General features: G+C 38.6%; 1 protein-coding gene across 3 annotated transcripts in view; it reads right to left on the bottom strand.

Annotated features, from left to right (window-relative positions):
* The window catches only part of CTTNBP2 (cortactin binding protein 2), a 153,274-nt gene that overhangs the window by 69,911 nt on the left and 57,108 nt on the right, over nucleotides 1–26,255 (bottom strand). For 2 of the 3 annotated variants that reach the window (XM_046669704.1, XM_046669705.1), the window contains exons 3-4: nucleotides 16,062–16,286; nucleotides 733–2,389 (exon numbers count right to left, since the gene is read on the bottom strand). In XM_046669704.1, coding sequence (XP_046525660.1) covers nucleotides 733–2,389; nucleotides 16,062–16,286 — 1,882 coding nt within the window. The remainder of the gene's footprint in view (nucleotides 1–732; nucleotides 2,390–16,061; nucleotides 16,287–26,255) is intronic. The other variant, XM_046669706.1, reaches the window with a different exon arrangement.

The following is a 26,255-nucleotide window of genomic DNA, read 5'->3' on the forward strand; positions in this document are numbered from 1 at the left end:
CTTTATTGACTTCTTTGTTCAAGAATCCCAGATTCAGTGACTTCATAAACCACATCTGCAATGGAAACCTTCTCTTACACAGCCCACATGCTATGTTACCCATCTGTGCTCAAGTGCTGAAAGACAACAGCTCTAAATAGAGTAAAGAGCCTTTGCAATAAACTAAACTCAAAACAGAGATTTATAAATATACACTCTCTGTTTTTGAGGTTAAAAAAACCTTGAAACTGATATTAAACTGTAGAACATGCCAATTAGGGAACTGAAGTCAATCTGATAATCCAAGGTAGACTGGAGTGTTAATAACTACTTGAAAGCATTTTTTTAAATCTTATCTCAGAAGGGATGGAACTGAACACATACTGTCTGGTGAAGACCCCCTAATACTGAAGTTTGTGAGATAAATATTTAATAAGGAATAGTCTTTCCTCCCATGGAAACGCTTTAGTCTCTAAATTAATGGTCTCCATGTGCTCCAAACCGCTATGTTCAGATTATTTTAAAAGAAGAAAGCTCTTTAGCATAACGAAACTGCAATTCATATAGCAAGATGAATCACCATACCCCGGAGCCTTTAAAGAAAAATACAAAAAAAAAGAGAGGAAAGAAATAAGAAAAAAAAATGCATCAAAGGAAAAAAAAACAAGTTTCAAGGCAACGTGAAGGAAATTAAAGCAAGTGAGAGGACAGGCCACATTCTTACAAAAGGGTATAATATTCCAATCCCTTTACCTGATGCTGTTACCAGGAGGCTGTCTGAGGCACCTGCTCTACAGGATGAGGCACTAACAGGGTTTATGGAAGAGCTAAAGGCAATGGTGGTGGGAATGACAAGGGAGCTTTCTGAACATGCAGGTTGGTTCAGTCCAGGGGTTTCAGCAGGCCAGGCACCCACCTGAGACGTGGCCAGGGCTGAAACGGCACAGCCTGCCGGTGCCACAGTTAAATCTATGGATGGTTTTGGTGGCAGCTGAGGGGAGGATGACTTAGGGAGATTCTCCTCATTTATTACCCTGTTCCCTTGTGGCAAACTGGAAGGAGGCGAAGCCACAGTTTTGTTATCAACTTTGGCCCCTGCGTTGGAGGCCCTGCTGCTATCCATAATAACCTTGAGCTGGGGGTGTGGTGGAGAAGGAGTTTGGGAGAGCCCTGGCTTTTTTGGAGGGATGGGAGGAGGGTTTCCTCTGTCAACTCGCGCTACACCGGGAGTCTTTAGACTGGTCCGACCAACTGGAGGGTAGGTGCCAACGTCCCCTGTGGGGGACACTCCAGGCCTTGGGGGTGCTCCCGCTTGAGGGCTTGTAAATCTTGACAGTGCCTGGGTCACAGTATTCCGAGCTAGTTGTTTGGCCACTAGATTTTCACGACTTGTAGGAGAGACATCTCTTGATGGAGGACTTTGGGTAGTATTTCCATTTTGGTCTGGGTCATTAGCATTGCCCTGAAATCTAAATCTAGCTGCTTGGATTCGCGGGTTTAGACCTGGATGCAAAGACGCATTGGCACATGGTGAATGTAAACTGTGCATAGGTGGAGCTTGTGAGTAGCTCTGGGGAGCTACGCCTGGCGTTTGCACGGTGGGAGGGGCAGCGTTATTGGGAAGTGGGGGTGTGCTACTTGTTAAATCTGCGGTTGAGCCAGTGCTCGGTCCATTTTCCTCAATTCTGTTTGCACTTGGAGGTGGGACAGTAGGCAGAGAGGAGCCAATCAAGTCACCATGAGAAGCCTGCCTGTCAATACCTGGTCTGACCAACGCGGCATTGGTGCACACATTCCCTTTTGCATTTGCAGAAACTAGGGGGCTCCCTGTGGAAGGCTTTACAGGCATGGTCAAAGGCAACTTCTTCACGTGGTCACTGCTTTCTATCACTGGGTCTGTCTGACATGCAACAGACCTTGTCATAGGTCCTTCTGTTCCCACAGATATGGAGACCAAACGCCTATCTTTTGTCTTCCGGGGGAGAGAGAGGCTTGGTTTGCTGTCATTTCCCCTTTTCAGTTGCTCAATCATTTTCTTCATCTTGTCTATCTCCTCTTTGAGGTCAGTGGTGTGCGCTTCTTCTCGGTGCAGCTTGGCACGAAGCTGTTCCCGTTCAGTGTCAAACTCAGAGAGTTGTTTTTCCATCTGAGCCTCCATTTCCGTGCTTCTTCGTTTCTCAGCAGAAAGTTCCTCTTCTAATGCACTCGTCTTTTTCTTTTCCTCTTCCAGTTTGGCCATTACTTCTTCTAGCTTCTGGGCCTCCTCTATGACTTTGCTCGAGAGCTGTTTGCACTCCTTGACGAGCATCAGGACCACGTGCTTGTTCTTGCTGCGCTCCTCCTCCAGGCGGGAGGCCAGCTTCTTGTGCTCTTGCTCAAGGGCTTGGAGCTGAAGCTTTTCCATCTCCAGCTGAAAGAAATCCACAGGACAGCTCTGATTAACATGTAGACAATGCTTTTAGCCAAAGAAGTGCTTCTTGTGAGATTATTAATTTTGTAACAATTACATGGTTTGGGTTAGCTAAATGCTACAGTTCCATAATATGTTGTGATATGAAAGATAATATTTTAGAGACTCAGTAAAATGTAAATGGTTTTATGAAAAACACCTAAGTTATAGCAACGTAGAATTTTAAAAATCTATTAAAGTTAACTATAGAAAAGAACAGTAATCTGATGCTTCAAATCACAACACAGAGTTCAGAAAGGTCTGTTTTTGTAAAAAATACAAGTCTGAGGGAACTGGTGTTTTTGGTTTTTTTTTTAAAAAAGGTTTAGTGTCTTAAAATTACTAACTAATCTTTGAGGTATAGTATAATGAAAAGTGCCGAAAACAGAGGACTTCAGTTAAATTCTAAGCTCTCATATTTGGTAATTGTATTACTTCACTTTTTTTTTTAACTTCTTCGAACTTCTTATGATGGGTTGCTGTAGAAATCATATAAAATCATACGTGAAAGTTCTCTGAAAACTGTAAGGAGCTAAAGAAACATCTTATTAGAACTATAATCAACATCAGTGAACCCCAGGCTGACCTCAGCTCCTACCTCAATCCCACTTGCTCACTTAGCTCCCACTACACGGGCCTCCCTGGTGTTTCTTGAATGTTTCCTGACTCAGGGTCTTCAACCATGCTGTCCTCTCTGCCTTGAATTCCACCACCCCCCTTCACACAGGGCTCCTGCACTAAGCAGTTTGTGCCCTACACAAGGGTGACCAGTTGGAGGGGCAAGCGGGACTAAAATCCAGCCCTGCCCACTCAGTGCTGTTTGCCCACTGCATGGGGCTGCATCTGCCTGGGAAGAGGGCTCCTTTTCCTTCACAAAAAGGCTCTCTCTGCTCACCAAGCCACAGACCCCTAGGATTTATGCTTTCCTAAGAAACATGTTTCTAATTGATCAATGTAGAGAAGGAGCTTTTAAAAACCTTTCTATCTCCAGATGGGGTTCTCTAATATGCTCAAAAGCACCCAACAGCACCAGAAGGAGCCTCTCTTATTTCCTTCAGCCCCCTGCTCAACTACCACCTTTACAGTGAGGCCTCCCTCACCGCCTGCTGAAAACAACAGCTCCCCCACCACGTATTTATCACTCCTTGTTTAGCACCCACCTGTCCCCACTAGCACGTGACTCCAGGAGGGCAGGGACTGTGTTTTCTTTGCTGCTGTGTCCCCAAGACCTAGAACAGTGTCTGGCACACTGACGTTTAATAAATTGTTGATTGAATGAATGAAATTAACATAGTTCCCAGAAACAACAAACTTCTGAACACTGATAGCCTTTCTGGGTACACAGGTTCTACAGTTGCATGATTCTAACATGCTTGTGCAGGCTTCTCACTTTTCTCCAGGGGAACGTCTGCCATGAGGTGCTCAGGAAGGACATATCCCCAAGCTGGGCTACAGTGGTCAGGCTGGTCCACATGCCTCACCTTCCCAACTAGAGAAACATTCCATTGGTGGTCCATAAAAGGCCTACGATTCATAAAGGTTCAAGTAGATCTACCTGATTAAAGATATGGAAAGGACTTTTTCTTCCATTAGATGTTAAACACAAATAATACTCTCAAAAGAGCCGGTAGTTATTTAAGTCAGTTTTTAGTCAACAATAATAGAGGAAAGATGCTCGCACGATCCATCAGTTGTGAGGATGTGCTCCTGCTCCTCACCCTGCTGAGAAAGTCCACTACTCCATTCCCCTCACAGTGAGTCATGGGACCAAAAGGAGAGAATGGCTCACTGCCCAATGAGGAGTCAGAGATATTATTTACTTTGGGATGCTTCCTGCTTTGAAGAAGATGTTTAATAGCAATGCAGTTGGTCCTATAAATAGGTGATCAGAAAAATGGATAATTCCCCAAGAATAATTAGAGACAACTGTTTATACACACTCTATTTTACTATATGAAATTTGGGGGCTGACTTTATAAGTAGATTAGGTAAGATTTGGTGAATAATAGTGCTGTCATATACTATATTTATACATATATTTTATTCATCTGGGTGCCTCATAGAAAATTTGACTTATTTATTTTGACTAATTAATTATTAAAGCACACCCGACTCTACTAAACGTATCAAATAATAGGTTGCTCTTGGCATACACAAAGTTACGACTATTAAGAAAATTTTAAATATATTTTATATTAGCCCTCCCCACCCCCAATTCTTATAGCAATATAGGGTAAAGCACAAACTAGGTCAATTTTCAGCTTATTTTTAAGATATGACTTCATAATTTGCCTCTGAAGGTGGACAAAAAGATGTCTTATAGAACTTTAAGGGCTACCTTCATTTTACAAAACTAACTAGAGGCCAAGTTAGTGATTTCTCTGTTGTTATCCAGTTAATCAGTGTCAGTATCATGGCACACACTCAGGGTTCCACTTGTCTCAAGATTTCCTCACCACATCACACATCTTGCCCAAGTATTTATTCATTATGGGTCATCACACTTTATTCTTGAAATGATAACTTTCATCTCATATTTCAGAATCAAAGTAAAGAAAGTCTCCCAACAGGAGATCAACTTAATCTCAGATATTTATACAGAAAACTAGAGTACTATAAAAGCACCCGTAATTCTTTTGTATCTTTGTCAGTCCATCATGTGAACCTTATAAATCCTATCTCAGGCTAACGCGAGTCTTTTTTAATCTCACCATAGATAGCACAGCAGAGAGGAAACCACATAATTGATGCACCTATAAATCTCATGGCTCCAACCTCAATTGAGCTCTGAGCCCTAATCATCAATCACTCTACCTAACTTTGTTTAGCTTCCTCTGCCATTTGCTTCAGGGATATTTAAACCTCTGTCGCTCTCCCCGAAACTACACCCAATGACCACTCAACTGACTCTCAGTCTACCCTGACAGACTCTTTTATCAAGAAAATTAAGACAAACTCACTCCCTCTACATCCTGTCTCCTCCCTTAAGCTTTGTTATAGCCCCACCAATCCCTATGCCCTTCCCTTCACTCTCAGGGAGAAAGGCTTCCATCTGTTGAAGGTCAGACTTTCTTCAGCAATTGACTTCATTCTCTCCTCTCACCTCTGAGACTTCCTCCATCAGTTATCACACTGCTCTTTAGAAAGATTAAACATTCTCCTCTCTATTGGCTCCTTCCAATCCATATATAAACATACTCCCAAAATTAAAAAATAATTTTTTATATTAAAAAAAATTCCTTGACCATTCTGGCCCAGAGACAAAGTTTCTGTGCTTAAAAGAGTAAATGATATAGCACTAAGTTCTGATCCAAAACTTATTAGCTGTATGACCTTGGTAAGTTCTGTCTCCAAAGATCAGTTCTGCTTGGTCCTCTTTCTTCACAATAGAGCAGCAATAGTGACTACTTCATGGGATTAAATGAGGCAACACATGTAAAGCACACACCATTGTGCCTGGCATTAAAAAGTGGTTTCAATTCATAATATAATAACTTGCTGTGCTATTGAAAAATGTGTCACTTTGGCATAACATATTTTCTCCAAAAACACATTTACAGGCAAACAAGGATCTAGAGAACTGATCATATTAAATATATAGATGGATGTTTTTATAAGTTAGATAATTATAATTCAACAATTACAAAGTACAGCAGAGAAAGCTCCACTACGAGTAATGGTGAAATAACTTTTATTACACTCTCTCTCCTGTAGATAATAATTATAAATCCTTGAAAAAATATAACATCTAACTATTTGAAGGCTGTGGAGAGCAATATAAGTGGCAGAAATAAAAGAGGAGTACACCCTCTCACCAGAAAGGAGCCAACAGCACTGGATGAGATTTGCCCTTGGATAGCTTTTCAAGTGAGGGCCATGCTGCCTCCTGACAGCACTGGCAGCAGCAACTCAAGCACAGAGCACCTCTTACACTCGCTTGAGGAGTCAGAGGATGGAACTGTCTCAGCAAACCCCACCAGTATCCTGGGTTGACTCTTCAATTACACCTTCATAGGGGAGACTCCACACCGAATGAGAGAGGTGGCTGCTGAATGGCTGACAGAACTGAGTACATATTTCAGCTATTGCCAACTGCAAGGAGGTGGAGTTTGGAGTATGACTCTAACCAGGTTAACTGCTTACTAGAGCAAAATACATTATTCAGAAGATAACAGAATCCAGAGTCCCTGCACCATATCATCCATAATGTCTAGTATACAATAAAAGATTACAAGATATACAAAGTAATTTTTTTAAAAAGTGATCTCCTGTTAAGAGAAATGTACTCAGAAATTGGGCCCATCTCTAAAATATATGAAGGAAAAACTGAAAGAAATAAGGGGAGAAATAGACAAGTCTATAATAATAACAATCTTCTCTCAAAAAACTCTAGATTAAAAAAATCAGCAAAATATAGATCTGAATAACACTATAAAAACCACCTGGCCTAAATGACATTAGAAATGAATACCTCAAGATTATAGAAGAGACAGTCTTTTCAGATGCACCTACTGAGCTATGAAAAACCAAAAAGACTAACATCTTACAGAATATGTTCTCTAACCACAGCAGAATTAAATTATAAAGAATCACAATAAGATATTAAGAACACCCCAAAATTCAAAAGTAAAACAAGATATTTCTAAATAGTACAAAAGCTTAAGATGAAATCACGAAGGAAATTAGAATACATTTTGGGCCGAATGACAATAAAAACACAACATACAAAAATTTGTGGGATGCAGTGAAAGAAGAGTATTTAAAGGCACCTAAAGCAGAGGATAGTGAGAAACTTATACCTTCAATTGCTTACACTAGAAAAGAAGAGTTTCCTCAAATCAATCTAAGGTTCACCTTAAGAAGCTAGGAAAAGTTAAGCAAATTAAATACAGAGTAAGTAGAAGGAAAGAAATAACAAAGGTAAGAAATCAATGAAATAGAACAGAGAAATGATAGAGAAATTAACAAAGCGAGAAGTTGCTTTTCACCTGAAAGATTAATAATATTGTTAAACATTTAGAAAAAAACAGATTAAGAAATATAGAAAGACACAAATTATAAGTAGGAATAAAAAAGGGGATATCAACTACAGAATGAATATTAAAAGAATAATAATGAATAACTTTGTGCTAATGAATTCAACAAATCAAATCCCTCTGAAACACAACTTTCAGAAGTGACATAAAATGGCATAGAAAATTGGAATGGAAATTGGAAAAGGATAAATATTTTTGAAGAAATTGACTGCACAAATAAAAACTTTCTCCCAAAGAAAACTCCTAGCTCACATGGCGTTAATAGTAACTTCTACCAAACATAAAAGAAAGAAATAATGCCAAATTTATACATACCCTTTCAGAAAACAGAGGAGGAAATTGTTCCCAATTCACTTTATGAACCCAGAATTACCTTCATATCAACACCAGTCAAGTATTTTTTTTAAATTTACAGAAAAATTATCACTCATTAACTGAGACTCCAAACTCCTTAGCAAAATATAGGCAAAAGGAATCCAGCAATATATAAAAAGAGCGAAAAAAAGGTGATCCACTGAAGTTTACGTGAGGAATCCAAGTTGGTTCAATATTGGAAAATCAGTGTAATTTATCACATTAAAAGAATAAAGAGAAAAACCAGTGTAATTTATCACATTAAAAGAATAAAGAGAAAAACCACGACCACATCAATAGAAGCAGATAAACCATTTTACAAAATTCAAAACCCATTCACGATAAAAAACCTCTCAACAAAGAACAGAATGAAACTTCAGTGAGATAAAGGGCATCTATAAAAAAACACAGCTAACATTGTACTTAATGGTGAAACACAGACTGTCTTCTCTCTGAGAAAAGGAAAAGGCACTGACATCTGCTCTCACTCCTATTCCACGTTGTACTGGAGGTTCCAGTCGGTGCAATGATGGGGTTGGGGGGATGGAGAAGAAGGAAGAAAGGCAGGCAGGCAATTTGGAAAGGAAAAAGTAAAACGGGCCCTATTCACAGAAAACATGTTTGTTTACTGCAAAATCATACACAATATACAAAACAACTGCTAAAACTAATAAGCAAGTTTAGCAAGATCATAGGATCAATGTCAACAAAGAAAAATCAATTGAATACCTGTATACTAGCAACAAATATTTGGAAAATACTTCAAAACCAGTGTGATTTACAATAGCATCAAAAACATAAAATGTTTAGGAATAAATCCAAGAAAAGAGGAAAAAGACCAGTACACTGAAAAGAACAAAACATTGCTAAAAAAATTATACAGATCTAAAAAATGGAGGAATATACCATGATAATGGGTTGGAAGACTCAATTTTGTTAAGATGTCAATTCTCAACAAATTAGTCTACAGCATCAGTAAAATTTCAATACCTGCAAACTTTTGGAGAAACCAACAAACTAATTTCAAATTTTTATAGACATGCAAAGCATCTAGAACAACCAAAACAATTTTTATAAAGAAAAAATTGAAAGACTTAAGAGTTCCTGCATTTAAGGCCTATTATTTAACTACAGTCATCATTTACCTGATGTTCTACAACAAACGTAAGACTAATCCATGATGAAAAAATCAGAAGAGTGTTCAGTGGTTGCCTGAATTGGGGGGAGGCATTTATTGGGAAGGTACTCCAGGAAAGAGATAGAAAGGAACAAAAGGTCTCTTCCAGAAGATTTAAGGATTCAAAGGGAAATTTAAAACTAGAATAGGAAAGCTGAATAACCAACAGGGAAGCACACTATCTGATAGGAGAAAATAAAGGGAAGCTGGCAACAGGATACTGAAGATCTACACAGAAGAGACAAAAGGATGACAGATTCCTCTGAGGAAGGGCCTGTAATTTTAGAAAGTGAAGTGAAAGCTGCTCTGAAAGTATTGGGATGAAATAAGTCACCAGGGGTAGATGGTATAACAACAGAATTATTTCAAGCCACAGAGATGGAATCTGTAAAATCCTAACAAAAATATGCCAATAAATATGGAAAACAAAGCAATGGCCTACAGACTGGAAATGCTCAATATATATCCCAATCCCCAAGAAAGGAGATTCCAAGGAGTGTAGTAACTATAGGACCATTGCTCCATTTCCCATGCAAGTAGTGATGCTGAAGGTGCTGCAGCAAAGGCTTTTACCTTATACAGAGCAAGAAATGCCCGCTGTCCAAGCTGGATTTTGAAAAGGGAGAGGCAAACAAGATCTAATTGCAATTATCTGTTGGCTACTGGAGTGCTCCAAAGAATTTCAGAAGGTTAGTCTATGTTTTATAGACTACAGTAAAGCCTTTGACTGTGTGGATCATGAAAAGCTCTGGGCTGCTCTGAAAGAAACGGGCATGCCTCAGCACTTGATTGTCCTGATGCGTAACCTGTATTGTGGACAAGAAGCCACTGTCAGGGCAGAATATGGAGAGAGAGAATGGTTTCCCATGCAGAGGTATCAGACAAGGGTGCATGAAAGCAGCAATGATTTGTGTGCAGAAAGCAGCAATGACTTGAAACAACTTCTGACAAAAGTGAGAGAAGAAAGTGCCAAAGCAGGACTGCATGTGAACATCAAGACAAAAATCGTGACTACAGAAGAACTACACAACTTTAACATGGACAATGAAGACACTGAAATTGTTAAAGATTTGTTTACCTTGGTTCAGTCAATTTAAAGGGAGATTGCAAGAACAATCAGAGGCACTCACAACTAGAATATACAACTATGTACTGGGGGGCTTTGGGGAGAAGAACAGAAAGAAAAAAAGATTGGGAACAGTTGTTAGCTCAGGTGCCAATCTTTAAGGAAAAATAAATAAATAAAGGGAGACTGCAGCCAAGAAACCAAGAGAAGACTGAGACTCAGAAGGGCAGCAATGAAAGAATTAGGAAAGGTCATCAAGTATAAGGAAGTGACATTAGAGACCAAGGCCAAGATTATCCACACCTTCAGATTCCCAATTACCATGGATACGTGTGAAAGCTGGACAGTGAAGAAGGCTGACAGGAAAAAAATGATTCATTTGAAATACCATGTTGGGGGAGAGCTCTACAGATGCCCTGGACCGCCAGAGAGATGAACAAGTGGATCCTAGAGCAAATTAAGCCTGAACTATCGCTACAGGCAAAAATGGTTAAAACTGAGGCTGTCCCGCTTTGGGCACATCATGAGAAGGTGGGATTCTTTGGAAAAGACAATAATGCTGGGAAAAGTAGAAGGCAGCAGGAAAAGAGGAAGATAAAGGTAATCATGGGTATGAGTCTACAAAAGCAGAGTATGGCTGTCGAGGACAGGACATTGTGGACGTCACTCATTCATAATCACCAGGAATCAGAGCCAACTTGACAGCATATAACAACTCTAAGAAACTTTCTGTGGTGATGGAAATATTTTCTATCTTGTAAAGAGTACAGATTACATAAGTGTGCACATTTAAAAAACTCATCAATTTGGGGGCCAGCCCCGTGGCTAAGTGGTTAAGTTCACGTGCTCCGCTGCAGGCGGCCCAGTGTTTTGTCAGTTCGAATCCTGGGCACGGACATGGCACTGCTCATCACGCTGAGGCGGCGTCCCACATGCCACAACTACAAGGACCCACAACTAAGAATATACAACTATGTACCAGGGGGGCTTTGGGGAGAAAAAGGAAAAAAATAAAATCTTTAAAAAAAAAAAACTCATCAATTTGCACACTTAAGATGTGTAAATTTCACTTCATGTAAATGCTTCCTTAAAGAGCGGTAAACAATAGTGAATTCCAGGTTTGCGTATTTGCTTTTTACAGTGCTATGGATTAGCAACTGTGAAACTACTCTCTGTGTGTTCTAGGCTTGAGTAAATGAATAAATACATTGAAGTATAATGGGAGTCAGGTTTCTCACTGTTGGAGGAGTTAGTTTTAAATAGAGAAAAGACAAGAATATACCCTATGGTTTGGGACTAGAATCAGAAGGGTCAATACCATATGAACTCATTGTTTGATAGAGAGAGACATATACATAAATAAAATATATATATATAGGTGTGTATATTATATATATATATACATAAATGGTAAATTATAATTTCTCAGCTCTAGATTTATTTCTAAACACCATTTTCCATTAAAATTAAATTAGTGCTCCTGGGAGTAATGGCTAATTCCAGGGGTTGGGCTAAGGAAAATATAACATAAGCCTGGAATATCTTGCTGTAAGAAAGTAAGGAGGTACTTAAAGAACGATGGGGACATGTTAAAAGGAGCCAGCTTAAAAGAGCTCTCACTGGCCAAATCTGGGAAAATTCTGAGCAAGCCACAGAGATGGACCTGATGGTTAGGGGTAGAGACCCGTCGAACTCAACCACATATTACTATAATCATAGGGGAACCACAGCTTCCTGTGTACTTAGATTACTGAGCTCCAGTTGACTTTGTTACTATTGTCCAAATTACATCTACTCACAACCACTTTCAAGTAGTGGCTGACAGGGAATTTTGCATGGAGCAGTATCACCAAATCCTTTTGCTAAAAGCAGGGGATTGTGTGGAAGAGCTTAGAAGAACTAACACAGCTTCACTGGTAGTGAGAAAGTGGGTGGTTGCTCCAAGAATAGCACCCAGCCTGGGAGCCATGAATGAAGAGGCACCAAACAACTATTTTTACACAATGAAAGGGAAAGCTATGTAGGTGGGAGCAGAGCAGTAATGTAAAGGCAATTAGTTCTAATTCAAAGCGGAAAACAGAGAGGAAAGCAATTATGGTCATTTGTAAAATCAGAAAGCAGAGCGCTTGGTTGTCACAACGACAAAAGACTCTCATGACATTTAACTATATTACTTCTTGCTCTCCCATATGTTTTAACACTCATTGCACCTTTGTCCTCTTCTCCACCTGGTCACCCCCCCACACACCTGTCCAATCCTGGTAAACAAATACATAACAATAAGATATATTAAAAGATTTTTTTTTTTTTAAATAAAGGATGTAGCTACCAGTCAGCTGTTCAGGCTCTGCAGTTCTCATTTGCCCCGTCCTCTTGAGCTAGTTTCAAGAAAGGGAAGGCAAGACATGGATCAGGCAAACCACCCTCCCCTCTGTTTAGCACCACAGACCTCAGTCTTCAGTTCCCCCTTAATGCTCAGTCTGCAATGGCCCAGGGGAGCCAAAATGCATTTTGAAACGTAACAATGAATTATGCAAAAAAGATTCTGGAATGAGCTAAAAACAATCATTCATGTACAAAATGTCCTATATTCTCTTCCTAAAAAGTTATTTTAGATGGTTCTCTAACGTGTTATCCTTGAATGAAAATCCAGAAAGCAATTTAAAATTAAATTATATTTATGTTATAAAGAAACCGTTATATAATGAAGTAGAGAGCACTGAATGCAAATGGCAGAACAAAATACAATTATTTATAATAGGAAGAAAAGGCACATAAAATAAACAAAACAAGTAATTTGATTGTTCTTTTCTGGCCCATTTGTCATTTCTTTGGTTTTCTAGCACTGAAAACTCCATCCTATGTTAGGAGAATTCTCCACCTTATGATTCTCCCCTATAGAAGCAAAATATGTCCAATTGTTGCTTTGTTGGTCTTCCTTGTAGCTAGGAAGGGGCATGGGGCCTAGACTTGGCCAATAGAATGTGCCTCCTCTTAGGCTTCAACTAGGAAATGAGTGGTGCAAAGAAGTGGGGCCAGGGGAGGCACCTCTCCAGAGCAGTGACGGCAGTGGTGCTGTCTGGTAGTAGCAAGCTACAGTATCCAGCTCATCAGCAGAAGCATCACTCAACTGCAGACTAGATCTATAGCAAACATTTGTTGGTGATGCTGGCTCATAAGAGCCCTGCTCTACCATGCTGCAAGCCAATCAAGAGACACTTTTCTGCTGAACTCAGTGAATATTGGCTTCATTTGCTCACAACTAAGAATGCTGCCTGATGCACCTATTGCCATTAACTGACCTCACACTGAGCTGCCACCTAGAAGAAGCTATATCTAATACACAGAGCTACTTTTCATTTTTTCACTGGTAAAAAAAAAATTGTTCCCTTCTGTATTTTGTAGTTATTATTTTAGCCTATTACTTTAAAAGGCTCTGCTCAAATTAAAGGTCTTTCCTATTCCAGGGCTAGAAATTATACTTGCTAACTGTGAATAAAATGATTGAAAATAAATTAGAATAGAACTTTATTAACAGATGATGCACAAGATAAATAATAAAAAACCAAATATCATTCCACCCTGGGTTACTGGCTCTGAAGGGGCAGTAGATTACTGGAGGCAAAGTTCCCCATGGTGATTACTCATTAGCTTATTCAAAGTGGCTTTATGGGCTCAGTCCATTTGCCAAATTGACTCCTGCCCAAATTTTCCTGGCACACAAATTACCAAACAGTTAACCCTCCTATTAGTAGTCTCAGCAGGAACCAACGCATGAATGAGCACGGAGCCTCCTCTCCCGCCTTGAGAGGCCAACCAGAGCAGCATTCAGGCCAAATGTCTTAGAATTACCAAAGAGCTATGCCCGGTGTCAGATAATAAATACTTGAATTGTAGATAATGGGGCCTTTGCTTTCCCCGACTTTTGCTCTGGCAGTCATTTAAAGAACTGAACTCATTTAAAATAATGGATGTTTTTGTCTTACTGCTTTTAGATTTCTAAAGCTACCATTTATTCTATATGCAAGGGAACTGAAGATGTTTGGTTGAAATATTTACTTTCAGGACTAAAGGTGACAGGTAATTTTGTTGCTAAAAAGATGACTTTGGTGTTTCTGGTCTTAGCGGCTGATGTGATATTTCCTTTATAAGTAAAGATTCATATTAAGAGTACAAACTGTACCTCTTCTCACATGCTACAATCTACCAGGACAGAATATCCTTTAGGGACAAAGGGTAGCATTGCCTATCAGAGCCACCCTTCACTGAGATGACACAGCCAATGAATTTGGCCATAAAGGACTCCTGTATTCCCTTTATACGTGGGAGACAGATCACTGGCTCATTTCATATTAGCCTCTCAGGACCCATAGGAGAGAAACAATTTCCTTTCACTCCCAGCCAGGTTGGAAATGACCCAGTCATTCAGAAACAAACAGGATGTAAGTCAATTTAAAAAAAATTCAGCTAGATAATAAAATCTTTGATGCAACTTGAAATGAGTTTTTTTCTCCTATAAGAGAAATGATAGATAAAATGCAAAACCAAAAAAAAGTAAAATTTAGGAAAGCATACACTTTTATATATTAAATGAACACAAAATATTTTCTCGATTTTTGATAATGTAGCATAAAACCCAGCAGAAATACTTTATTATGAAATAGTTCATTTGACACCTTAAGAACATAATTGAAATGTGTCTCAGCCAAGAAATACAAACGAGCTTCAGTGACATCAGGTGAAATACACCGGCTCTTGCTTACGTGGTTCACGGGGATTTTTGAAAACCTCCAGAGACCTCAGTGGCTGTCTCAGGGTTTGCAAAGTCCAGAGTAAAATTATTCGATTCTGCCTCACATCCATGGAAGACCTTCTATTCTTCTCTACTATTTTACGCAATGCTTTAGTTTTGTATCATATGACATATTGAGGAAAAGGTTTGCTTTTACTCAACAGCTATACCAGAACACTGGCATACATAAGTGCAAAGATATAATTATAGGGAAAAAACACATACATGAAATGACAGTATCATAAATATTTATAGTATAGTGCCTTCAGGTTGATTGTCAACCAGGTGTTAAATGTGAGCTATGATGAATTCTCTGAAAAGGACAAATAGAAGAAATGTTTTCATTTATGCTTTAGTAATGGATGGAAGAACATATTACTTTTAATTCTAATCAGAGTAGACATCATTAGCTTCTCTGACTTCCTCACTCTCTTTTCTAATAAAGGGAATCAGTAGTCTTGGCAGCGTGTTGGAAGAATAAAATTTAAACTTCTATTTCTTTATGGCAGATCACAGTAAGTTTTTATCACTTAGGCCTCTTTGAAGCATGCACTCATGTGCAATAAATATGTGTGTGTTGGTGGGGGAGGGGAGGAGGGGGAGGAGGTCAGTTTAAATGAAACACATGTGAGCAGGAGCCTGGAGGTCTGCAGCAGACATAGCCATCAGACCCCAGAGGCGAGTCTGAGACTAACCAGGACTTCAAGATGACATGTTGTGAGATTGCATATATCATGCACTTTCATTCTAGTCTCCTCATGCTGTTTTCATTTTCCAAAGAAATAATAAAATAATTTCTAATTGTAAAGAAATATTTGAGACAGAAACTGGATAAAGTAAGTTGGGGATGCCATGATATGATCAGAACCCTGGTTGCATTACTGGATCACCCACCTAGCAGTTAAACATGTCTTAAAGCACTAGGCAAGGGAAGTCCAAAATAAAAAAATCCATATTTTAAAGAAAGCATCAAAGTAACCATTATGGAAAATATAATTTCCTTTGTCATACTTCTTTCATAATTTAGTGCTATTTTTATTTTGAGTTACATTTGAAAAGGGCCACCAGAATCTATTAGCATTTTGCATTTCTAAGTACTAATCCCAACCCTTCTTGAAAATACAGTATTTACAAATAAACAACCACCTCGGAGATGGTTTCTTCATTCTATACTGTGTTATGGGGGAAATGTCTGAAAGTCTCAATACCTTCTTTTGTCTGCTCTCAGCAGCAGCCAGCTGTGTGGACATCCTTTCTTGCATTTTTCTGCAGTGGGCCATGACTGCTTCAAGGATGGAGAGGGGGTTGGTACAAACTGGCTTCTTCTCTTTATCGCCGGCACCTGCTTCATAATCTCTCTGCAGTGCCAAGAATGGGTCGTTTAAATTAAATCTCCCATACCGTTCCTGAATAAATACCTCCTTCCTGCGAGCCTAGAACAAAATCAGAGGAATGTATTGAAGAAAGAAATGAAAACATACAGAAAGATATTTGTAAGAAAGTTTTGTGATTACTTTTCCAAATGGTATTCACAACTGTTGTGAGTAATGACTTACGTACGATATCAGGTGGTGAGAGGCCAGGGGATGGGACCCCAATCCCTGACTAGCCTGGCATGCCACTCAGTCTACTTTCAAATTTTCTTCCTTTAATAATATTGTCTTTTAAATTACAAAGGATGCAAATATAGTTTTTTCCCATGATGCCCACTCCTTCAAGGATCTGAATTTTAGGTGTAATCTTTTCTAATTTTAAGTAAAATTAGAAATATCAACAATTAAAATAACTCTTAGTAAAGTTAAAAAAAATTTATCTCTATGTTGATAGAACTTACACTGCACATAATACCTACCAAGTTAAGTCATAAAATATAAATTTCTTACAAGTTTTTTATAGCCAGAAAGCATTTATAAGGATATTTGCTAAAGAAGAAAATAGTTCATGAAATTTATGTCAAAGAGCACACATTTGCATTTTATGAAGTTTGACCAACTACAGAAAACCTCCAGAAAATTTGAGAAGATGCAAATATCTCCTCGTTGTTGAAGGGCACTAAAATATGGTTAATATAGTTCACAGAATCCCAGGCAAGAATGTAACCTCATTTTACTCCAAATGTCAGTCCATTAGCATCAAAGTTAATTTCACATCCACATGGCACTAGATGCAATTTTCTATAATTAGCCTATAACAGTCTGCATAAAATGGAAAATAGCAGTAGGAATATATTGAAAACTAGCAACATTTTCCTAACTCAGGTTATTTGGAATAGCCACGAGAAAAAAATTATTCTATGTCACTGCCAGCGGAAAAACTAAATTACTTTACAATAAATCAAGCTTAATTGTCCAAAATGTTAAACATGTTTTCTAAAGAAATATTACATACATTTCCTCACTTTAAAAGCAACTGCATGGAACAGCTTCTCCATTTTTAAATCACTGTCAGTAAGCCAACAACTAAATAAACACAAGTGCAAATGACACAAGGAATAATCTAACATTTCTTTTCCTATTACCAAATTAGATTAAGAAATACAAATTGCAGAAAGTCCAATTTCACCATTAAATTTAAACTAGTTTTCAGAGGATCATTTTCAACTTAGAAGTCAACATGGTTTATAAGTCAAAAAGCATTTGATATTTCTAGATTCCTCAAATTTAATTATGTACTCGATACACTGAATAAGAATCACTTCAGAGATTCAATTTCAAAAGCAATTTCATTCTTTCCTTCACTTTTCTCTGATTTTTATTCAATGTAGTAGTTGATCCCCCACCCCTGGATGAAAACGGGGGACAGCCTCATGGTTTTTCCAATTACTTTTATCTAATACAAGTCCTACAGTCACTTAAAACATAAAACAGTCTCAATTTGGTTATTTGAATATCCAGTTTCAGTGGTATGACAGCTTCCCTTCCCCAGCTAGGATGAGCTGCAGGTTGACATGCACCACCTGGGAGGGAAGTGTTCATGATAGCCTCTCTCCCTTTATCCAAATCTCTTCCTCTCTCTAAGCTGCTTCACTTCTCTCTGGGTTGGAAGGGACTGGAGGTAGATGATGAAGATGGAGGTGAGGGGAGCAGGAATGTTCTACCTGACCAGCTTAGTTGCTAGGCTAGACTTACCAATTAAGTGTTGCAAGTATTTAATGCCTACCTTTTTCCCACGAAATGCTTGGTGACTTTAGAGAGACACTCCCTCTCCCACTGCTGGGGCCCCTTCAACTACAGTTTCCTCAATGTAGGTCATAAATCTGGGACAGACTACATAATCTGTGGGCCCCAGCACAAAATGAAAACATGGGGCTTTGTTCAAAAATTAAGAATTTCAAGACAGCAACAGCCCACCATTTAACCAAACACAGGGCCTATCTCATTGCACGGTCCTTTGCAACTGCACAGGCTGTACACTCATGAAGCTAGCCTTGCATATACTCCTCACGTAGCATCTAGAATACATTTTTTGTCAGCTGAGGTCCCATGTTCTCCAGACTCTATTGAACCGGATATGAATCAATCTCATTCCCTCTCTTTGATGCCCATGGCACAACCTAGTCTATAGAAAACACTCATGAATCTTCACCTAAACAAAATCTGGGAGCGCGGATGACCACTGAAACCAGCTGTCATATCAACAGAATGCCTGCTTTTCCAGTCCCACCTCCACTCAGCCCACCAAGATCTGAAGGAGAAATCTAATTAAAGTCATTACACAGTTTGCTTAAAGCCCTTTCCTCGACTTGAGATGAGGGGAAAAGCAACTGGATGGGGCAGGACTCACAGCACAATTCTCTCCAGAGAAATGCTCTTTGATAAAAATCTCTCTCTTTAATCTCCAACAACTAGATTTTTTTATATCCTCAATGTGAGTAAAGAGTTTAAAAGTCAACCCTCAATGTGGGTAAGGAGTTTAAAAGTCAAAACTGGATTTCAAAATTTCTTCTGAAAATTTTGCCTTGTGGTCCTCATTTTAGTATCCAGTATTTATCATTATGAGTTCCCTACTGAAACTTACATTTTAACAAATAATTATAATTACCTGATGTCTATACACTCATCCAACATATCTTATGATGTACAATACTTGTAAGACTAACTCAAGCCATTTCTTAACCACACAGTTTATTCTTAGAGGGAACTTTTGATAAATGGGTTAAAATGAATTTTTAAATAAAGTAAGAAGTAAAGAGCCAGCCCTGGTGGTCTAGTGGTTAAGATTTGACCTCTCACTGCCTCAGCCTGGATTCATTTTCCAGTCAGGGAACCACACCAACCATCTGTCCTTGTCATACTGTGGTGGCTGCATGTTGCTGTGATGCTGAAAGCTATGCCACCAGTATTTCAAATACCCACAGGGTCACCCACAGTGGACAGGCTTCAGCAGACTCTTCCAAACTAAGACAGATTAGAAAGAAGGACCTGGCCACCCACTTCCAAAAAACCTAGCCGTGAAAACCCTGTGAACAGCAGCAGAGCATTGCCTGATACAGCACCAGAAGGTGAGAGGATGGGGCAAAAAGACCAGGCAAGGTTCCACTCTGCCATACACAGGGTCGCTAGGAGTCAGAATGAACTCAATGGTACTAACAAAAACAAAAGAGATAAATACATGTATCATGGACCTATTTCCAGTTTAAACAGATTTTATGGTCTAAAAATGTAATATATTTTTTTTTACTAGTGTGAAACAGTTTTGTGTGGGTATTTTTTGTTGTGTTTGATTTTGTTTTAAAATTACTAGCTTTGAGCCAGTTATGGTGGCCTAGTGGTTAAAGTTTGGCACGCTCCCCCTCAGTGGTGCAGGTTTGCTTCCCAGGCATGGAACCGCACCTCTCGTCTGTCAGCAGCCATGCTGTGGTGGTGGCTCACATAGAAGAACTAGAATGACTTACAATCAGAATATACAGCTATGTCCTGGGGCTTTGGAGAGGAGAAAAAAAGGGAGGAAGATTGGCAACAAATGTTAGCTCAGGGCAAATCTTTCCCAGGGGAGAAAAACCACTTCAAAAAAATAAAGTAAAATAAAATTACTAGCTTTAACTGATACTCATGCTGTAACAGTGTTCATTGTGGGCAAATTTCGTTTCTGCTGAAAACGTTGTATAATTACATGTGTACAGGATCATAAACATAAAACTGCCAGTTGATTTGTTTTGCAAATATAGACTGACAATCTTCATGATGAAGTGCAAGATATACACATTGGATTCTTTTAAGGGTAGAAGTAGTGGTTGTATATTTGCTAACAAGCTATACAGCTACGCCCCTAATATCTTTCATTTTCAGAACAAGACAAATGAAGCTGCATTTGTTCTCTAAGACACCTTGAGCGTAGACAACGAATCTGATTTCATTTTTTTTTTAATTCCTAAAAGCATGGAAACCTCAGGTAAAATGAATGTGAAAGAGTGCATGCATTCCCTTAACATTAAACTGACCGCTGAACCCATGTTTATTATTTTCAGAGATGCCAGGTAATAATTTTATTCTATGGCCATACAGCAATTTGTTTATATATGTTGTATACATTCAACATGCTTTTACATATTCTTGTCTTACAGTTATAAGCAGAGTTTCTAGAAATAAATAAGTCTAAGACTTAAAATGTGCTTTTTTAGCCTACAGCTTTCTACCAGGCTTATAAATAAGAACAGAGTTGCCCATCTTGATTCCATGGTTAAAAGTTGCAGATTAAATAAGAATATGACATGAAGAAAACAGGCTACAAAATTAACTCTTAGTGCATTCATGACATTTGATATGACAAATTATCCACTAACAACTGATTTTTAATATTTTTATATATTTAGTATTAGAATAAAATACAACCATTTATTTTTTCCCTTGGTTCTTACCAGGGAGCAATAGAAAATTATTTTTCTACATCAACATATTCTATGCCAAGTGAGTGAGTTTTCCCAGTTGCAGGAAGAGGGAATATAAGTAGATCCAATTATCCACCTGGGACCTTTTGGTGACATGGAAATTTCAAGATCCAATAACTAGGCTCCCCACTAGGTAATGGTGACACATTCAAATGCCTGCAGAGGCCACGCAGCCAACAGCAATGTGTATATTTGATATGCTATATATCAGTGATATGCTCTAACAAAGGGCATTCAAGTTTTTAAAAAATCACAACACTTCGTCAAACAAAATACAACTGGCAGGCCTGGTTTGGTCAGCAGGACACCTAGTCTGTAGTCTCTGAATTATGGGAAGAGTCCGCTCACTCTGAGCCTAGTTGGGCTATGTCTTCTAAACATTTTGCTCTGAGTTCCTTTCAAGTCAGGGCACTTTTAATCAGCTGACATTCTTCCAACCCACTACAGGGTACACAATGGGTGCATAATGCATACTTGTTGAATGGATAAATGTAGTATCTAATAAACTTAGGAAAATAGAACATATAACCCAGAGCCCCTTGAGGAAAAAGCTCAGACCATGTCTGCCTGTTGGAGGAAGTAAAGCCTCTCCATATGAGACAATCTTACCAGGAACCTGGAAAGGAAGTTAGGCAAAGGTCAGCCTCCTCTACACAGAACTAATTCCTGAGAAAATGACCAAGGATCAGTTTACCCACTGCCCAAGACAGAACTAGGGGATCCCAAGGACTCAATTAACTCTCCAATCTAAAGACAGGTGAGAGAAGTTTCAGGAGGACCCCAAGGGGTCGCAGATGGTTTTCTGTGGTCCATGATTCTTCACGCCAATTACATCCCAAACTTGGGCTGTATATAATAGAGGCACTCTGTTGACCACAGAGTTATCAGAACAGCCTTTCTAAAATGGAAAACTTCTCCATCACTTCTCTGCTTAAAGCCCTTCACACTCCTATATTCTTTCTTCTCCCCCATGCCTTTGTCCATGTGATGCTCCTCTCTGCTTGCGACAATTTCCTCTCCTTCCCCAGGTAACTCCCCACTGACCACCAACCCTCACTGCCACCTCACCTCCTCCTTCTTTTGCTTATCTCAAAAGGTTCAGAGTTTAGCTTGATTTGGATTTAGGGAAGCATCTGGAACTGAACATATGTCCAAGCCATGTGAAATCCCTTAACTTTACCCAGGTTTCAACTAACTATTAATGTTTACTTCTTTTAACATTCTTTTTAAAAGTTTACCTTTCTCAGGACATCTTACTTTGTAACACAATACTTAATTTTTAATGTACTACATTAGTTTAATAAGGGTAGATCAACAATACATATAAGTATTAATATTTAAGGAGACCATGTAACAAAAAATGACTTGAAACTTTTATCATACTGGGTTTGAAGAGGACTTTCCCTAAAAAAAGGGAGGAGCTGAATGTGCAGATAATTTCTTGGTTTATACATCAGAATTACTTGAGAATGAAATGCATTTCAGGGAAATGAGTCATTATGAAGGCACAGACTAACTATAATTATGAAAACAGACTCTTAAAGGAACTCTTAAACCTAACTACATTGACAAATAAAAATATAATTTCATCAAAACCTGAAGTTCTGTAGAATCTTGCTGAGAACGTCACAGGCAAGAAATAAAAACATGGCCCTTGTTAGGGAGGATCTGACAGATATAGAGTTCCTACTCTTGACTTTCATCATTCTATAAGATCAATTGAACTAGGCTGGACCTGATTAGTAATAATAAAAAGGAAAGTACTTTAGATAGCCTGCTTTTCCTATAGTATGTAATCCTCTTAGGAAAAAACCCTAAAACCTGCATTGTGGATTGCAATTAAAACATATCACTAATTAATTTTAAAACATATTGGCAAACTTATAGCTAAAATTATTCTATCTTATGAAAAGCTGGAATGATTTTATAACATTTAAAAAAATACTAATAAATGTTAACTTTTGAGAGCTTATTTACCACTATAAGTAATAAGGTTGTTTAAGATTCATTTTCTCCTAAAAATAAGTCCATAAGATAGCCATTATTTTAATTCACATTTTATAGACAAGCCAACTGAGGCTTAGAAAGATTAACTTATTCTCCCAAGGCCACTTCAACAGGAGCTGGTATTCAACCCAGGCAGTCTTACACCAAAGCTTTACACTTTCAAGCACTAAAAGATAATTATGACTAGAGTATTCTGGAGCACTAGAAAAGGCTCCATAATTATTGTATTGTTTACAACACTATTCAAACCAGTACAAAGAAATGAAGTTTAAAAGAAAGACAAAAATATGACAACTTTTTCAAGAAGAGTTTTCTATATGCTTTATATGTACTCTCATTGTCACTGACCATGTGCTAACATAATTTAATCAAACAAGTTTTTCCCTCAAAAATCTTCAGAGAATATCATTTAAGTGCAAAACTCAATTCACTAAGAAAAATTTTTTATAAATATGTTATTCCCAAAAAAACCTTTTATCAAAAAGCACTGATTACCCCAAAATTCTTTTAAAAGAAACATTAGCATTAATATAGATCGAACTGCAAGAAGACTCAGGAATTCTGTCCTCAGCTCTAGCCTACTCAACACAGCTGCCACTATCTTGGGTGCCAATAACAAAACCACAAGTGATGGTTGAAATGACGAGCCCAATCTGACAAGATGGACCTTCCCAGGAGTAAGTATTAGTCAGCTCTTGAGTACAACACAGAGGCAAGTAGGAAAAACACTTAGGGATTGCTTTCAACACTACATTCAAAGAGTGAACAATGAAATGGAATCTGCCCACATACCCCTCAAACTAGCAAGTCAACCCAGGTCTTCATTCATAAACAGAAAAGAGATATCAGAAGTAGACAATCCCTGGACTACTGGGCTGACTTCTGGGTAAAATATTTAAAGAATGACCAATAGAAAAAGGACCTGAAGTAGAGACTGAATAGAAAGAACAGAAGGAACCAGGGATGCTAAAAAGAGAAGACAGAGCAGCATGATTACACTCTTTCAATATCCAAACGCATTTCATGTTTAAAAAGGCAGTTGACTATTTACATGACTCCCAAGGAATAGAATCATGGCCATTATAATAAAGAATTTTTAAAGGCCAAAGCTGTTCCAAAGATGCAATAGGCTGTATTGGATTGGAGTGAAATTTCTGTCTCTGGCTGTGTTTCAAACACAGGCTGAAAAATCATGTGTTAGAAAGAGTGCAGGGACCTCAAAACTGAGAAGGTCATGGGCTTCTAAACTGTTACACTTCTCTCAAACCCTCAAATACCATGATTCAAAATCAAGAGGGATGGAAAATACATAGAGGTTTTTCCAAAGAGCCAACATAATTTACGTATCCAGCCCTAGATAAATTAAATTTTTATGTTGGCTCTAAGAATGGATGAGATTTGGCGCTCTCACCACTGTGGCCTGAGTTCATTTCCTGGTTGGGGAACCACACCACTTTCTGTCGGTTGTCACACAGTGGTGGCTGCGTGTTGCTATGATGCTGAAAGCTATGCCACTAGTATGTCAAATACCAGCAGGGTCACCCATGGTGGACAGATTTCGGTGGAGCTTCCAGACTAGACAGACTAGGAGGGAGGACCTGGCCACCCAGTTCCAAAAAAATTGGCCATGAAAACCCTGTGAATAGCAATGGAACCTTGTCTGATATAGCGCCAGAAGGTGAGAGGATGGTGTTAAAAGACTGGGCAGGGTTCTGCTCTGCTGTCCACAGGGTCGCTAGGAGTTGGAATCAACTTGACGGCTGTAACAACAAAAACCTAGTTTCAAATCTCTATCTTAATGGTAAGGAGTTCAAGTAGACCAAGATTAAATAAAACTAAAATTAACAGCTCTTCTAAGAAGAAAGGGGAAAAATAAATCCTACTTGTAAATTGTAAATAAAAAAGGAATGGAAGGCTGGAGATAAGCTATGGTCCTCAGAACTCATTCTTACTCTAAGAGGGGTGGAGTATAGGAGTGAGTTTCATTCATACACACAACACACACACAAGGAGTGGGTGAATGGACTGAAGAGAGTGGAACAGCAATGTAAAAGTCACACAGTCCTTCAGAAAAGGATGGTCACTTCCCTTCAATGATCACAAAGGCTGAGAAATCCACCAGCTGGGAACAAAATATAACTTACTGGATTATGAATTAAATGCCAAAAAGTCTGAATAGTTCATACAGTGAATCCATTTCAGACACCGCTTATACGTGTACAGACATATGTGGACACAGAATGAAGGAGTGTCATGGCGTCACATAACCTGTGAGCAGAACGGCAGCAGCGTATCAGAGGAGAGGCAAGGTTTTCCTGCTCGCTCCCCTTCCACCCTCATCCCCAGCCTTTCTGCCACCTACAACATCCTACCTGCTCACAGACATAATAATCTGGATGTGCAGAAACGTGATGCTGGGAATATGCATAGTGCATATAATCAATCATACTTCAAGACTAAAATTAGATTTATTTGGTTTCTGAGGTTAAAATCTGGAAGCCATACTTCAATAAACCACCAATTTTCTCTCAGAAATATAAACCATTGTAACAGAATCCATGAAATGGCCTGATTTTCACAAAAGTCAGAACCAGAAGTAACCTCCCAATGCTTGATCTTGGCCCTGTATGCCACTTACCACCTTGCTCACAGCCATCGGAGCTCATCTCAGCCAGCTATGTGGGCTGTGCTCATCAGTAAAAATAAGATTACCTTTATTCCCTAAACAGGTCAAGAACGGCACATGGTGCCACACTGTTCTGCTCTCTCGCTCAGAGTAGGTATGATTAAATTATCAGCACACTTTAAGCTGAATCCAGGAATGGCCTCAGAATCTGTCTTAATATATCTCTTCAGACAGCCACCACCTGTCAATCAGGACTGGAACACAGATAACCTACCTGCCATCTCTACCCCGGGCATTTAAACGCTATGATTAGCTATATCGTTACCTCTGCTATACAGTTAAAACCATGCCTTTTACATCTCTGTATCTTAAAGAGCTGCCAGCAGAATACCCCACATATACCACTTACTTATCTAAGGTTGGTAGATGTAATGGTTTCTATTACTGGGATTAGTCATTCCCTATGACTACTAACTATAAATGAACTTTTTATATCAAAAAGTAATTTAAAATTTCATGAAAGAGGCACTATTACTCAACATTAATTAAAAAAACTAAATAAGTGTATTTATCCAAATCTATAAGCACATTTCAACCATTTTATATTTTTATTTAAAATAATACAAGTTCACTGACCAACTTGGGAAAATACTGATAAAAGAAAAAACAACACAACCATCCAAAATCCAGTCATCAGAAGGTAGTCACTATTAAGTTTGTCTTGTATTCTACAAATTATTTTTCCCAAGCATGTATTAAAAATAGTTATCAAGGACTTAACAGAAGATGCTTTCAGTAGCCTTTCCCATTTAGTTTGCTAAGTATTTCCCACTTCAATAATTCATATCAATATTTTTCAAGGTATTCCATAAATGAATCCTA

This window comes from Equus quagga, chromosome 8, assembly GCF_021613505.1.
Source record: "Equus quagga isolate Etosha38 chromosome 8, UCLA_HA_Equagga_1.0, whole genome shotgun sequence".
Taxonomy (NCBI): Eukaryota; Metazoa; Chordata; class Mammalia; order Perissodactyla; family Equidae; genus Equus; species Equus quagga.